General features: G+C 46.1%; 1 protein-coding gene across 1 annotated transcript in view; it reads right to left on the minus strand.

The window, feature by feature from the left end:
• The window catches only part of syne2b (spectrin repeat containing, nuclear envelope 2b), a 138,237-nt gene that overhangs the window by 86,053 nt on the left and 38,953 nt on the right, over positions 1–13,231 (minus strand). Inside the window, 15 exon segments of the mRNA XM_023994407.2 lie at positions 1,922–2,945; positions 3,038–3,144; positions 3,288–3,404; positions 3,700–3,889; positions 3,999–5,695; positions 5,781–5,954; positions 6,493–6,622; positions 6,993–7,129; positions 7,354–7,701; positions 7,905–8,069; positions 9,793–10,108; positions 10,196–10,374; positions 10,999–11,343; positions 11,484–11,813; positions 12,011–12,331. Of these exon segments, the coding sequence (XP_023850175.2) occupies positions 1,922–2,945; positions 3,038–3,144; positions 3,288–3,404; positions 3,700–3,889; positions 3,999–5,695; positions 5,781–5,954; positions 6,493–6,622; positions 6,993–7,129; positions 7,354–7,701; positions 7,905–8,069; positions 9,793–10,108; positions 10,196–10,374; positions 10,999–11,343; positions 11,484–11,813; positions 12,011–12,331 (5,580 nt within the window).

Below are 13,231 nucleotides of genomic sequence, written 5' to 3' on the forward strand. Positions count from 1 at the left end.
TAACCCTTCTAGCTGCTCTGAGGTACAGGGGCATTCAAAATGTTCTGTCCTTTAGAACAATGTGCCACAGAACCCCAGAGATAAACCAGACTAGAATCAAGCCTGTCTCGCTTATACAGCTCATATTACAGAGCCTGGAGATAGAACCCCACACTTTCTCAAAACAAACATGGGAGTATTTTACAGCTTTGAGTGAGTGAGCGAGCAATGGACTCACCTGTGGCAAGTCACTGCCATCCGGCTTTGCCCTCTCTATGCTCTCTGTTGCCATAGCAACAGGGCCTGGGCGCAGATTCCCAAAACACTTCTTATGCAAAAACTTTAGAAGCTTCTTAACAAAAAAAATAAGAAGTTCATAAGATAGTTTGTAAATGCAATTCCTCAACGATATATTAAGGTTGAATGATTTTCTTACAAACTTCTCAAATATCTTCTTACAAATCTTCTTAATAACCTCTTGAAGCTAGGGGGCAGAATTTTTATGTTTGGAAAAATAACGTTCCCAATGTAAGCTGCCTATTTCTCAGGTCCAGATGCTAGAATATGCATATAATTGACAGAGTAGGATAGAAAACACTCTAAAGTTTCCAAAACTGTCAAAATATTGTCTGCGAGTATAACAGAAGTGATTTTGCAGGCGAAAACCTGAGGAAATCCAACCCGGAAGTGACTCTTATTTTGAAAAATCACTGTTCCATTGCCTGTCTTTCGTCCATTTAAAGGGATATCAACCAGATTCCTTTTCCTATGGCTTCCTCAGGGTGTAAACAGTCTTTAGACATAGTTTCAAGCTTTTATTCTGAAAAATGAGCGAGATTTATCAAATCGCGTCAGTGGATAGACGGATGTCCTTCCATTAGTTCATGCGCGCGACACTGGTCGCTCGACATTTTCTTTCTCTCCTGTATTGAATAGTTTACCGTCCGGTTGAAATATTAACGATTATTTATGTTAAAAACAACCTGAGGATTGATTATTAAAAACGTTTGACATGTTTCTACTAACTTTACAGATACTATTTGGAATTTTCGTCTGTCGTTCATGACTGCTCAAGCCTGTTGATTTCTGAACATAACGCACCAACCAAATGGAGGTTTTTGGATATAAAAATAATATTTATCGAACAAAAGGAACATTTATTGTGTAACTGGGAGTCCCGTGAGTGCAAACATCTGAAGATCATCAAAGGTAAGCGATTAATTTGATTGCTTATCTGGCTTTCGTGACCAATCTACATTGCTGCTAGCTGTTCGTAATGTTTTGTCTAGTGATCGATAAACTCACAAACGCTTGGATTGCTTTCGCTGTAAAGCATATTTTCAAAATCTGACACGATAGGTGGATTAACAACAAGCTAAGCTGTGTTTTGGTATATTTCACTTGTGATTTCATGAAAATAAATATTTTTTGCAATTTTATTTGAATTTGGCGCTCTGCAATTCAGCGGTTGTTTACGAAAATGAGGCAACCGTTTTAGCTAGCTATCTAGCTAGCAATGGCAATCATGTTAGCATATTTCTTACTGAGATGACTGTTCTAAAACATGTTCTTGGGTTTAAAATAATCAATACTGACACTTTTAGATGAAGTTTGTGAGTGAATTAAATATGTTCAATTGCTTTCCTGAGCTTTTTCTCCCACTGCCCTGAGTTTAAGGGTTTAGCCATCTTGGAATTAACAACATTTCCAATAACGTTATTTTCAAGAATCTAATTTCTTCTTAACTTTTTGCTTAAGGAGAAACATAGGAAATAACTCAAGAAAATATTCAAGAACCTTTTCTTAATTTTCTTCTTAAGTCTATAGTTAAGGAAAAAATGGCAGAAGGTTTTATGAATCTGGGCCCTGGGCCCTCCTTGAGCTCCTTCCTCTTTTGCTCCTCTTCATCTGTCTGTTGTTTGTCTAATTTGGCCACACTTACCTCTGGCTGGCCTTTAGTGCTGCTCTCCCGGTCTTCTTTTCGGGTGTTCTCAGTTGCAGCTGTAGCTCCATGTTGCTTGATTGGTTGGGCAGCATCTCTCTTTGGCTGTTTTTCACTCACTGACTGACTCTCACTTTCGATTTTAGCTGACTGTTTTCTGTCTGGTTGGGCAGTAGCCTCCAACTTCACCTTTGGTTCGGTCAGACTTTCTTGCGCCTCACATTGGTCATGTTCACTTCTCCACTCTTTATCATGCTCTTCCCAGGTCCCTCTGCCCTGAACCTCAATAGCTCTGTCACTCGTTGCTTTGGAGGGTTCTGGTTGAGTCTGTGGTAGGCATGCATTGCTAACCTCTGCCTGAGATATGTCAATTTCAGTCCACACTGTCTCTGCTTTCTCTGACTGCAATGTCTTAGTGACGCGTATCTTTGTTTGTCTGGGTTGATCAGAACCGATTATCTTGCTCTCCGGTTTAGTCAGAGCTGAAGCTTCTTGTTTGACTGGTATGGTTTTCTCTTTGACAGGGGTGTGTGACAGTGGCTTAGCTTGCTGACTGTCCTGGGTGGGAGCCTGTTGGCTCTTGGCTGTCTTCTTGGTCCGAGGCAGTGTGGATGGTACTGGTGCTTTTGGTTCGACTTGTGTCTGGATAGAGGTGACAGCAAGAGGTACAGCCACATCGGCCTTCTGTTTACTTATCTCAGAGGCCAGGGGTGATGCAGAAGGTGCTGGTGGAGTTGGTGCTTTTGGTTGGTCCTCTTTCCCAACTTTCTGGACATCACTCACTGTGGCCAGGTCCGGTACAATGTACCGCTGTTCAGTCTCAGTCTTGCTGTCCTTCCATAACTCCTCAATGTTATACTTGACCCTGGTCTCCACAGCTCTCTCAGGCTGTGTGTCAATGGCCTGGGGTAGAAGGGCCTGGGTTGTAGCCTGCTGGCTCTTGGCTGTCTTCTTAGTACGAGGCGGTGTGGATGGTGCTTTTGCTTTGTCCTTCTGTCTGGGTTGAGGTGACAGCAGGAGGTAACAGCCACATCACTCACTGTGGGCAGTCCAGTACAATGTACCGTTGTTCAGTGTCATCCTTGCTGTCCTTCCCATAACTCCTCAGTGTTATACTTGTCCTTGTTCTCCAGCAGGCTGTGTGTTAGAGGGCTGGGCTGCTGGCTCTTGGCTGTCTCCTTGGTACGAGGCGATGTGGATGGTGCTTTAGTTTTGTCTTCTGTCTGGATTGAAAGTGACAGCAGTAGCAACAGGCTCTTTCTGGACATCACTCACCGTGGGCAGGTCCAGTACATTGTATCGTTGTTCAGTCTCAGTCTTGCTGTCCTTCCATAATTCCTCAGTGTTATACTTGACACTGCCTCACAGCTCTCTCAGGCTGTGTTGAGGCCTGGGGTAGAAGGGCCTGGGTTGTAGCCTGGCTGCTCTTGGCTGTCTTCTTAGTACGAGGCGGGTGGATGGTGCTTTTGCTTTGTCCTCTTGTCTGGGTTGAGGTACAGCAGAGGTACAGCAACATCGCTCCGTGTGGCAGGTCCAGTACAATGTATCGTTGTTCAGTCTCAAGTCTTGCTGTCCTTCATAATTCCTCAGTGTTATACTTGACACTGTCCTCCACAGCTCTCTCAGGCTGTGTGTCAGAGGCCTGGGGTAAGAGGGCCTGGGTTGTAGCCCTGCTGGCTCTTGGCTGTTCTCTTAGTACGAGGCGGTGTGGATGGTGCTTTTGCTTTGTCCTCTGTCTGGGTTGAGGTGACAGCAGGAGGTACAGCAACATCGCTCACTGTGGGCAGGTCCAGTACAATGTATCGTTGTTCAGTCTCAGCCTTGTCGTCCTTCCATAACTCCTCAGTGTTATACTTGACCCTGTTCTCCACAGCTCTCTCAGGCTGTGTGTCAGGGCTGGGCCTGCTGGCCTTGGCTTTTCTCTTGTTGCGAGGTGGTGTGGGACGGGGGTGGTGCTTTGACTCCTGTCTGGACAGAGGCAACAGCAGTGGGCTGAGCCACATCAGGCAAGTCCAGTATAAGGTCTCGTTGTTCAGTCTCAGTGTTGCTGTCCTTCCATAACTCCTCAGTGTTATACTTGACCTTGTTCTCCACAGCTCTGTCCGACTGGGACTGAGGAAGCCTATTCTCAGGGTGTTCACTGGGCCTTACCGTGGAGTCCTGTGATTCTGTCTGCTGTGGACTGTGACTGGACGGACTGAATGACTTTGTTCCTGGATATCCAGAACTGGTGGACTGAGTGTCCGAGTCCATTTTGTCGGTATCAAGCACTACTTCTCCGGAGGATATGATAAGTGCGGTGTCACTGCTCATCAGTGGCCACATCTCTGGTGTCTGCACATACACAGTGTCAGTGTCCAGAATGACCGAGGACACTTTCTTCTCTAGTGGCTGCGGTGTGTCGACATCATAACACACTTGGCTTTTTGTGTCAGGGACGTGAGCTTGTTTTACCTGAGATTGTTTTACTTGTGTGTCGTCATGACTACGTTGTCTTTCAGAGTCAATGTAAGCATGCTGTGAGCGTAGGGCATCCGTCAAATATGTCTCCTGATCAAGGCCCTGGTCTGTCTGGTCAGTTGCCTGACTAACCGTCTTCACAGTTGTAGTCTCTACTCTTGTGACATGAGTATCACCATGCTCCTTGACTGCAGTTCTCTCTGTCATCAGGGTCTCAGACGATCGACTCTTGGTATCTTGTATTTGGATGGTGGTGGAAGTTATGTCCGTCTTCAGGGTTTCAACCGATCGAGTGGTCACTATCGTGCTCTGTTTAGGCTCTACTGCAGCTTTTGGCACCTGTGTGACAGCAGTTTTATTCTCCTTTGCCGGTTCTGGTGTCATGACAGACCCTGAACTTGGTGCTTCAGTATGAGCCATGGCAGTGACAGCTGAAGTCTCCTGTTTGACTGGTATGATTTTCTCTGTGACAGGGGGGAGTGGCTGTGGTATGATTTTCTCTGTGACAGGGGGGAGTGGCTGTGGTATGATTTTCTCTGTGACAGGTGGGAGTGGCTGTGGTATGATTTTCTCTGTGACAGGGGGGAGTGGTTGTGGTATGATTTTCTCTGTGACAGGGGGGAGGGTGTGGTAATGATTTCTCTGTGACAGGGGGGAGTGGCGTGGTATGATTTCTCTGTGACAGGGGGAGTGGCTTGTGGTATGATTTTCTCTGTGACAGGGGGAGTGGTTGTGGTATGATTTTCTCTGTGACAGGGGGGAGTGGCTGTGGTAATGATTTTCTCTGTGACAGGGGGGAGTGGTTGTGGTATGATTTTCTCTGTGAGGGGGAGTGGTTGTGGTATGATTTTCTCTGTGACAGGGGGGAGTGGCTGTGGTATGGATTTTCTCTGTGACAGGGGGGAGTGGCTGTGGTATGATTTTCTCTGTGACAGGGGAGTGGTTGTGGTATGATTTTCTCTGTGACAGGGGGGAGGTGGTTGTGGTATGATTTTCTCTGTGACAGGGGGGAGTGGTTGTGGTATGATTTTCTCTGGTGACAGGGGGGAGTGGTTGTGGTATGATTTTCTCTGTGACAGGGGGGAGTGGCTGTGGTATGTTTTTCTCTGTGACAGGGGGGAGTGGTTGTGGTATGATTTTCTCTTTGATATGGAGAAGTAACTGTGGTGTAGCTTGCTGACTCTCCTGGGTGGGAGTCTGCTTGGTCTTGGCTGTCCTCCTAGGTGGTGCGGCTGGTTTGTCTTCTGTCTGGACTGAGGTGACAGCAACCGGCTGAGTCACATCTATTTTCTGTTTACTCTTCTCAGCTACATCCTGGGAGGGAAAAGGAGAGAAAATATGAATACAAAATGTTGTTGCATTAAACAGTGGGCTGGTTGGGGATCTGTAAAGTTCTCACTTTCAGAGTCTTGGTGAGAAAGGTGCTGTGTGTGTCTGCATCCCTGAGTGTTGCAGTGGTGTCTTTCTCCAGTCTGTCTGCTTGGTCAGGCTTCAGGCAGTCCACCAGGAACTGTCTGTGAGACAGCACCTCCTTCAGGGCCTTTTGGAACTGCACACCCTCCTCTAATGCAGCCTGAAGAAGGAAGAACCACTGTCACATGCTCTACCATCAGTGAGTGATGAGTGTTTCCATGTTTACTCAAAAACTCTGAGTTCTTGGAATAGTTTATATCCCTGACCTCACTAGCTCTGATTCATGTTGTTTCAACAATCTAGCAAATGGACCACAGTGAGTGGACTTACGTCACGTATTACAGGATGTACCCATAGGCACTAAACAAAGTCCTTGATAATGTTCCTGTAATAATTGGAAATAATGACCGAATTCAAAACATCTACACACTTACGCACCCTGGCAATTACTTCAGCATGGCATACAGTAATATTGTGTTCCCTCTACAGTTCTAATAATTTGCTCCCATACCCAGGAAGCCAACATTACTGGAAAACTTTCAATTGTATTGTATGTGATGCTCATAAAACTAGATTGTGCAATGGAAGTACAAAAAGCTCACACAAACCGAATTACATATCGATTTGGATATATTGAAGACTTTAAACTTCATCATATCAACATTCATTCTGTTTGATTGAGAGGCCTGTGCTATAACCTGGATGGAGGTGGCTGTCCGTGTGGGTGACGAGTGGTTCCACTGCTGCAGAAGCTGAACAGAGGCTGTGAGGCAGCGAGCTGTGTTCTCAGTGCAGCAGCTCTGCCTCTCACCTAACCTGGTCTTCAGACTACACACACACAAAGTGAGAGTGAGAGTGAGAGAGAGAGAGAGGATAGCATCAGCACACTGACAGGATATTCATATGTTCAAGCTGATACAATCTCTTAGATTAGTTAATAGCTACTATACTAAACATCCCAGCTACTCATGTATATAAGAATTCCATGTCTCTATCTTTTGCAACTTGCTACCCCTCAAACTACAAAGAAAGATCAGCATGTTCCGTTATCTATGATATAAGGGAGTAATAACAATTAAAACTGAAATTGAAATGGAAGAGAGCCAGCTGAGTTTAAACTTGGAGAGCAACAGGAAGAGGTTCTGTGCACTGCACAGTTTGATAATGAGCTGAATGTTTGGGATGCCAAGTCTAGTACCTGTCGTGCTGCTGGCTCAGTAACTCCATTATGGAGATGACTTCAGCGGGAAGGTCCTCCTCTGTGGATGCCGATCTGGCAGCCTGACGCAGGTCATGAACTTTAAGCCCTAACCCCTCCAACGACCTCTCGCAGTTCTAAAGGGTGCACAAGTGTAAAACTCAGGTTAGAGTCTCGGAGCGATATAGAACTATAATTTACTTGTATTTACTTTGTTGCAAATGTCCCAGACTGTGTACATTGATTATTTTAAGTTGTTTAAAAAGAAATACCTTAATATGGGAACTAAATGATCATGCATTGATCCAGGGCAGTAGTACAGTGCCAAACAGAGCAGAGTCATTTGGAGCAGCGGAGGTACCTTGAGGCTGTGCCAGTGCTGCTGGAGCTGGGCTATGTTGGGGTGTGGCTCGCTGTAGCTCAGGGCCTGGTCCAGAGAACGGAGCTCCCACTGCAGGGCTTTGGCCCTCTCCCTCAGGCCCTGGGCCTTCTTGGCCATCTTCGCATCCAGCTCCTTCAGCTGGGCCTCGCAGCCTCCCAGCCTTTCCCTCATCTCCCTCTCAGAAGAAGTGAGGAGGTCGTGGAGGTGGCTGACCTCTAGGGTCAGGGTGTCCCGACCGGCAGGGGTGCAGCGGCTCAGCAGGGTGTCTCGGATTGCGTCCAGCTCCCTCATCTCCCTCTCCTCCCTGTCGACAGTCTGGAGCAGGGCCTGGGGGAGGAGGGCACATACATTATTTACAACCCTCAGACTAGCAATAGGGACAATATGGTCTTAACAAGCTGTCCTGAAGCACATACAGTAAAACAATAGTATGACATATTTTGCGATGCACAAATAAGCTAATAGCAAATACAATACATTGCAATACAATGCTGTTCTTTCATGCTCTTTTCCATGCTCCTGTAACTAACCTTCAGGGTGTTGGCGTAGCTGTGTAGAGCCTGTCTGTCTGTGGGCTGGGGGCCCAGACCCTTCACATGCTCCCTCAGCCAGTCCTGGGCTGCCCCATGCTGTTCCACTAGCTGGGCACAGTGCCTCTCCATGTGGATGCCCTCCTCCATCCTCACACAGGCCTCCTGGAACACACATACACACACATTATAATTACCAACACGTCTTTCAATGGGCACTGATTCAAAGAGGAAAATTACAATTATAACAATTTCTATACAATGTACAGTGCATTCGGAAAGTGTTCAGACCCCTTCCCTTTTTACACATTTTGTTACGTTACAGCCTTATTCTAAAATGAATTAAATACATTTTTTCCCTCATCAATCTACACACCATACCCCATAATGACAAAGCAAAAACAGGTTTATAGAACATTTTTACATAACTATTCAGACACTTTGCTATGAGATTCGAAATTGAGCAATCGGGGGAGAAGGGCCTTGGTCAGGGAGGTGACCAAGAACCCGATGGTCACTCTGACAGAGCTCCAGTGTTCCTCTGTGGAAATGGGAGAACTTTCAAGAAGGGCAACCATCTCTGCAGCACTCTACCAATCAGGTCTTTATGGTAGAGTGACCAGACGGGAACCACTCCTCAGTAAAAGTCACATGACAGCATGCTTGGAGTTTCCCAAAAGGCACCTAAAGGACTCTGACCATGAGAAACAAGATTCTCTGGTCTGATGAAACCAAGAGTGAACTCTTTGGCCTGAATGCCAAGTGTCACGTCTGGAGGAAACCTGGCACTATCCCTAAGGTGAAGCATGGTGGTGGCAGCCTCATGCTGTGGGGATGTTTTCAGCAGCAGGGACTGGGAGGCTTGTCAGGATCGAGCAAAAGATGAACAGAGAAAAGTACAGCGAGATTCTTGATGAAAACCTGCTCCAGAGCACTGAGGACCTCAGACTGGGGCGAAGGTTAATCTTCCAACAGGACAAGTCTCTGGATGTCCTTGAGTTGCCCAGCCAGAGCCCGGACTTGAACCCAATCGAACATCTCTGGAGATACCTGAAAATAGCTGTCCAGCGACATTCCCAATCCAACCTGACAGAGCTTGAGAGGGTCTGCAGAGAAGAATGGGAGAAACTCCCCAAATACAGATGTGCCAAACTTGTAGCGTCATACTCAAGAAGACTCAAGGCTGTAATCCCTGCCAAAGGTGCTTAAACAAATGTGAGGGATCAGCCGGATCAAGTGGTCCGACTGCACCCTCTCCTGGAGGTGGGCCGCAGTACAGCCACTACTGACGAGCTCACCTGAGGCCAATTGACTGATTGTTTGTGTTCTCTTAAGGACCTGACTGAAGGGGCAGAGTGATTATGAGCCGGAGACTATGCCGAATTCCGGGACAGAAGGATCCCCTGTTATAGGTTCAAGCTGTCGGAGTGGTGTTGGGTACCAACTGTTCGTTTATTTTTGGGGAGATTTGTTTGGATAGCCATTAGCCTGGCCTTTGTTTGTACGGTACCGGGGAGAGTTAAAAGAAGAACTCCCAATACAGTTTCCTTCTTTTTGTTGAAGTCACATCTCTGCGTCTCATTTCGTGCTGTCCCGCCTAGGATTTTTTTCAGTGAATAGGTACGGCCTTTCACACAAAGTACTGAGTCAAAGGTCTGAATACATATGTAAATGTGATATTTCAGTTTTACATTTTTTATACTTTTGCATTATGAGGAATTGTGTGTAGATTGATGAGGGAAAAAACAATCAAATCCATTTTAGAATAAGTTTGTACAGTAAAAAAAATGTGGAAAAAGTCAAGGGGTCTAAATACTTTCCCGAATGCACCGAATACAACAGATGAGTGTATCACTGATCAGTATGAGTGGGGAGATCTAACACCCACCATCAGTTCTTTGAGAAGGGCAGGGATGCATTCCTCCATGGTGGCCCAGAAGAGGTCTGTCCAGCTGGGGTCCTGGGTAAGCTGGAACATTTCCTTGCCCTGGGTGTGGAGGACAGAGAGGGCTGGGGCCAGGTTCCTGGTTTTATCCAGCAGGGTCCTGGCCGTCTCCACAGCCTGCCCTCGGTCTCCCAGCCCAGGCCAGGGGAAGTGACGGGGCAGCTCTGCTGTCTGGTGCTGGAGCTCAGCCAGACGGGACTGGGCTTGACACTTCTGGTACTGACAGGACACCAGGTGTTCCACCACACCTTGCAACAGTCTGACACACCAGGGAAACATCTGTTGTTTCACACGGTCGTTTTTTTATTCATTACACACCTTTAAATGCAATAAAATGTCACTGTACCTGTGCACCACCTCAGCCTTGTGTACAACTTCGCCCCACTCCTCCTCCATGTCTCTGACTGTCTGCTGAACCTCTAGTCTCCTGCACTCCTCCAGGTCCTGGTTTTCACACAGACTCTGACCTTGTCTTCTCAAGTCCTGCAGCTTAGAGTCTCCCTCAGGTCTGGAACTGAGGACAGCCTGAAGAGGACATTTGAGTTAAAGGCCCAATGAAGCTGTTTTATATCAATGTCAAATAACTTCTGGGTAACAATTAAGTAACTTACTGTAATAGTTTTCCATTAAAATTGTCCAAAATAGACAAACATTTTTCAAGCAATACATTTGGTAGGACTGTCTGGGAGTCGTCTGAGTCGGGAGGGGAAAACTGAAAACTAACTGTTATTGGCAGAGAGGTTTGGAACTCTCTTTGTTATTGGTCTAATTTACCACCTGGTGATACCAACAAGCAAGCCGAAACTCCACCATTGAAAAACCTGCAGATTAGAAGGTCCTGTGTATATTGTATTTTCAACCAGCAACTATCAGGAAATAACACAGATCAAATGTTTTCACACTTTTACAGTGATAGTTTGATCAGCTGTTGTAAATGATGCAAAACACAGGTAAAACAGAATGTTGACTGCACTGGGCCTTTAATGCAACAGAATATACAAGGAATAGTCTGACTACAGTAAATCGTATAAACTGCTTGAAGATTTGGCCATAAATTGGCTTTGCAATCTTAACAAAACATTTTCATATTTTTAATCAGTCAATCAATTGTGACAATACAAAGATCCTGAGGTGTAGTGTAGCGCACACCTTTGCTCTCTGCAGCCTGTTCTGGATCTCTTCCTTGCTGCCCCGGGTGCCTGTTCCCAGGGAGTCTGTGTTCTGCTGCTGCAGTTTGAACCAGGCTCTACTGCTCTCCTCCAGGGCCTGGAAGGCCTCTAGCTGCCTGGAGAGAGAATACCACACCTGGGCCTGACGCAGAGTTTCCTCAGCAGTCTGCAGGACTCTCCTCCACTCCTCCTCCATGTCTCTGACTGTCTGCTGAACCTCTCGTCTCCTGCTCTCCTCCAGGTCCTGATGTTCACACAGACTCTGACTTCGTCTCCTCAAGTCCTGCAGCTTAGAGTCTCCCTCAGGTCTGGAACTCAGGACAGCCTGTGGATAGAGAGACAGAAAAAGAGTAGTACCTTAGGGCCTCAGCTAGATCGGACCTTGTTGGAAGTGTTACTAACTTGACTATGTGTTACTGACTTGACATCTGATGTTTTTTTAGGCACAAGTAGCTATAGACTTACCTGTGCTATGTTTATTCTGTCATCAGTCTGGCTCTGGCTGCCCAGAGAGTGTAGGCGTTGTTTGTGGTCTCTGACCCAGGCCTGAATGCTTCCCTTCTGGGTAACATATTCAATCATTTCCCTCTCTATGACACTCTGAACCTCGGCCTTATCCACCACCTCCTTTGCAGCCTTAAGAACTTCTCCCCACTCCTCCTCCGTGTCTCTGACTGTCTGCTGAACCTCTCGTCTCCTGCTCTCCTCCAGGTCCTGATGTTCACACAGACTCTGACTTCGTCTTCTCAAGTCCTGCAGCTTAGAGTCTCCCTCAGGTCTGGAACTCAGGACAGCCTGAAGACAAAGACACAGGTACTAAGTCAAAACTGAATTAGGCAGTTTAGAGAAAGACCAAAAGCCAAATCCATGTTTTTATGCCAAGTAAGACTTTGATGGAAGAGCCATGAATTGTAAATTCAGAACAAATGCTGACAACAACAATAAGTCCATATCTTCGAAGGATTTATAAGCACTTCCAGCTGAACACAGACCTGTGCGGTATGTAGTCTCTCCTCAGTCTTGGTCTGGCTGCTCTGAGAGTGTAGCTGTTGTTTCTGGTCTTTCACCCAGACCCGAGTGCCTTCCTTCCAGGTTTCAAAAGCTCTCAGCTCTTTTTCTAGTACCTCAGCCCGATCCAGCGCCTCTTTTGCAGCCTGTAGGACTCTCCTCCACTCCTCTTCCATGTCTCTGACTGTCTGCTGAACATCTCGTCTCCTGCTCTCCTCCAGGTCCTGATGTTCACACAGACTTTGACCTTGTCTCCTCAAGTCCTGCAGCTTAGAGTCTCCCTCAGTTCTGGAACTCAGGACGGCCTGGTAACAGACACAAACACAAGGTAAAGACTAAGTTAGTATAGTAAGCATTATGGACTTAGACTTAGCACAAAAAATACTCATCTATAGGGGGAGACTTCGCGCAAAAAATACTATCCATAGGGGGAGACTTAGCACAAAAAAATACTATCCATAGGGGGAGACTTAGCACAAAAAAATACTATCCATAGGGGGAGCCTGGGCAATGGAAATGTCTGACCTTTTTAACAGTCTGACTGTGAACATCTGTATGAAACCCAAATTAAGGGAGACATAGAAATGATTAAAAAACAACTGTTGATGCAATATGAAAAAAAATGGGTGTAGAAGATTCATCACGAACCCAAATTGAGAACCTTTTGTTTGATTAAGGGTGAATCTGTGTGTGTGAGATGTATTATGTATAACCTACCTAAACGTGAGATCGCTATGTGCACAGGTAAAATCAGGGATATTGTCTCTGCGTATTGAAACAGGTCAGATCAGGGATATTGTCTCTGCGTATTGAAACAGGTCAGATCAGGGATATTGTCTCTGCGTCCCTGATCTGACCTGTTTCAAAACGCAGAGACAATATCCCTGATCTGACCTGTTTCAATACGCAGAGACAATATCCCTGATCTTATCTGTTTCAATACGCTGAGTCAATATCCCTGATCTGACCTGTTTCAATACGCAGAGACAATATCCCTGATCTGACCTGTTTCAAAACGCAGAGACAATATCCCTGATCTGACCTGTTTCAATACGCAGAGACAATATCCCTGATCTTACCTGTTTCAATACGCAGAGACAATATCCCTGATCTTACCTGTTTCAATATGCAGAGCCAATATCCCTGATCTTACCTGTTTCAATACGCTGAGTCAATATCCCTGATCTGACCTGTTTCAATACGCA

Source organism: Salvelinus sp. IW2-2015, linkage group LG9 (genome assembly GCF_002910315.2).
Source record: "Salvelinus sp. IW2-2015 linkage group LG9, ASM291031v2, whole genome shotgun sequence".
Lineage (NCBI taxonomy): Eukaryota > Metazoa > Chordata > Actinopteri > Salmoniformes > Salmonidae > Salvelinus > Salvelinus sp. IW2-2015.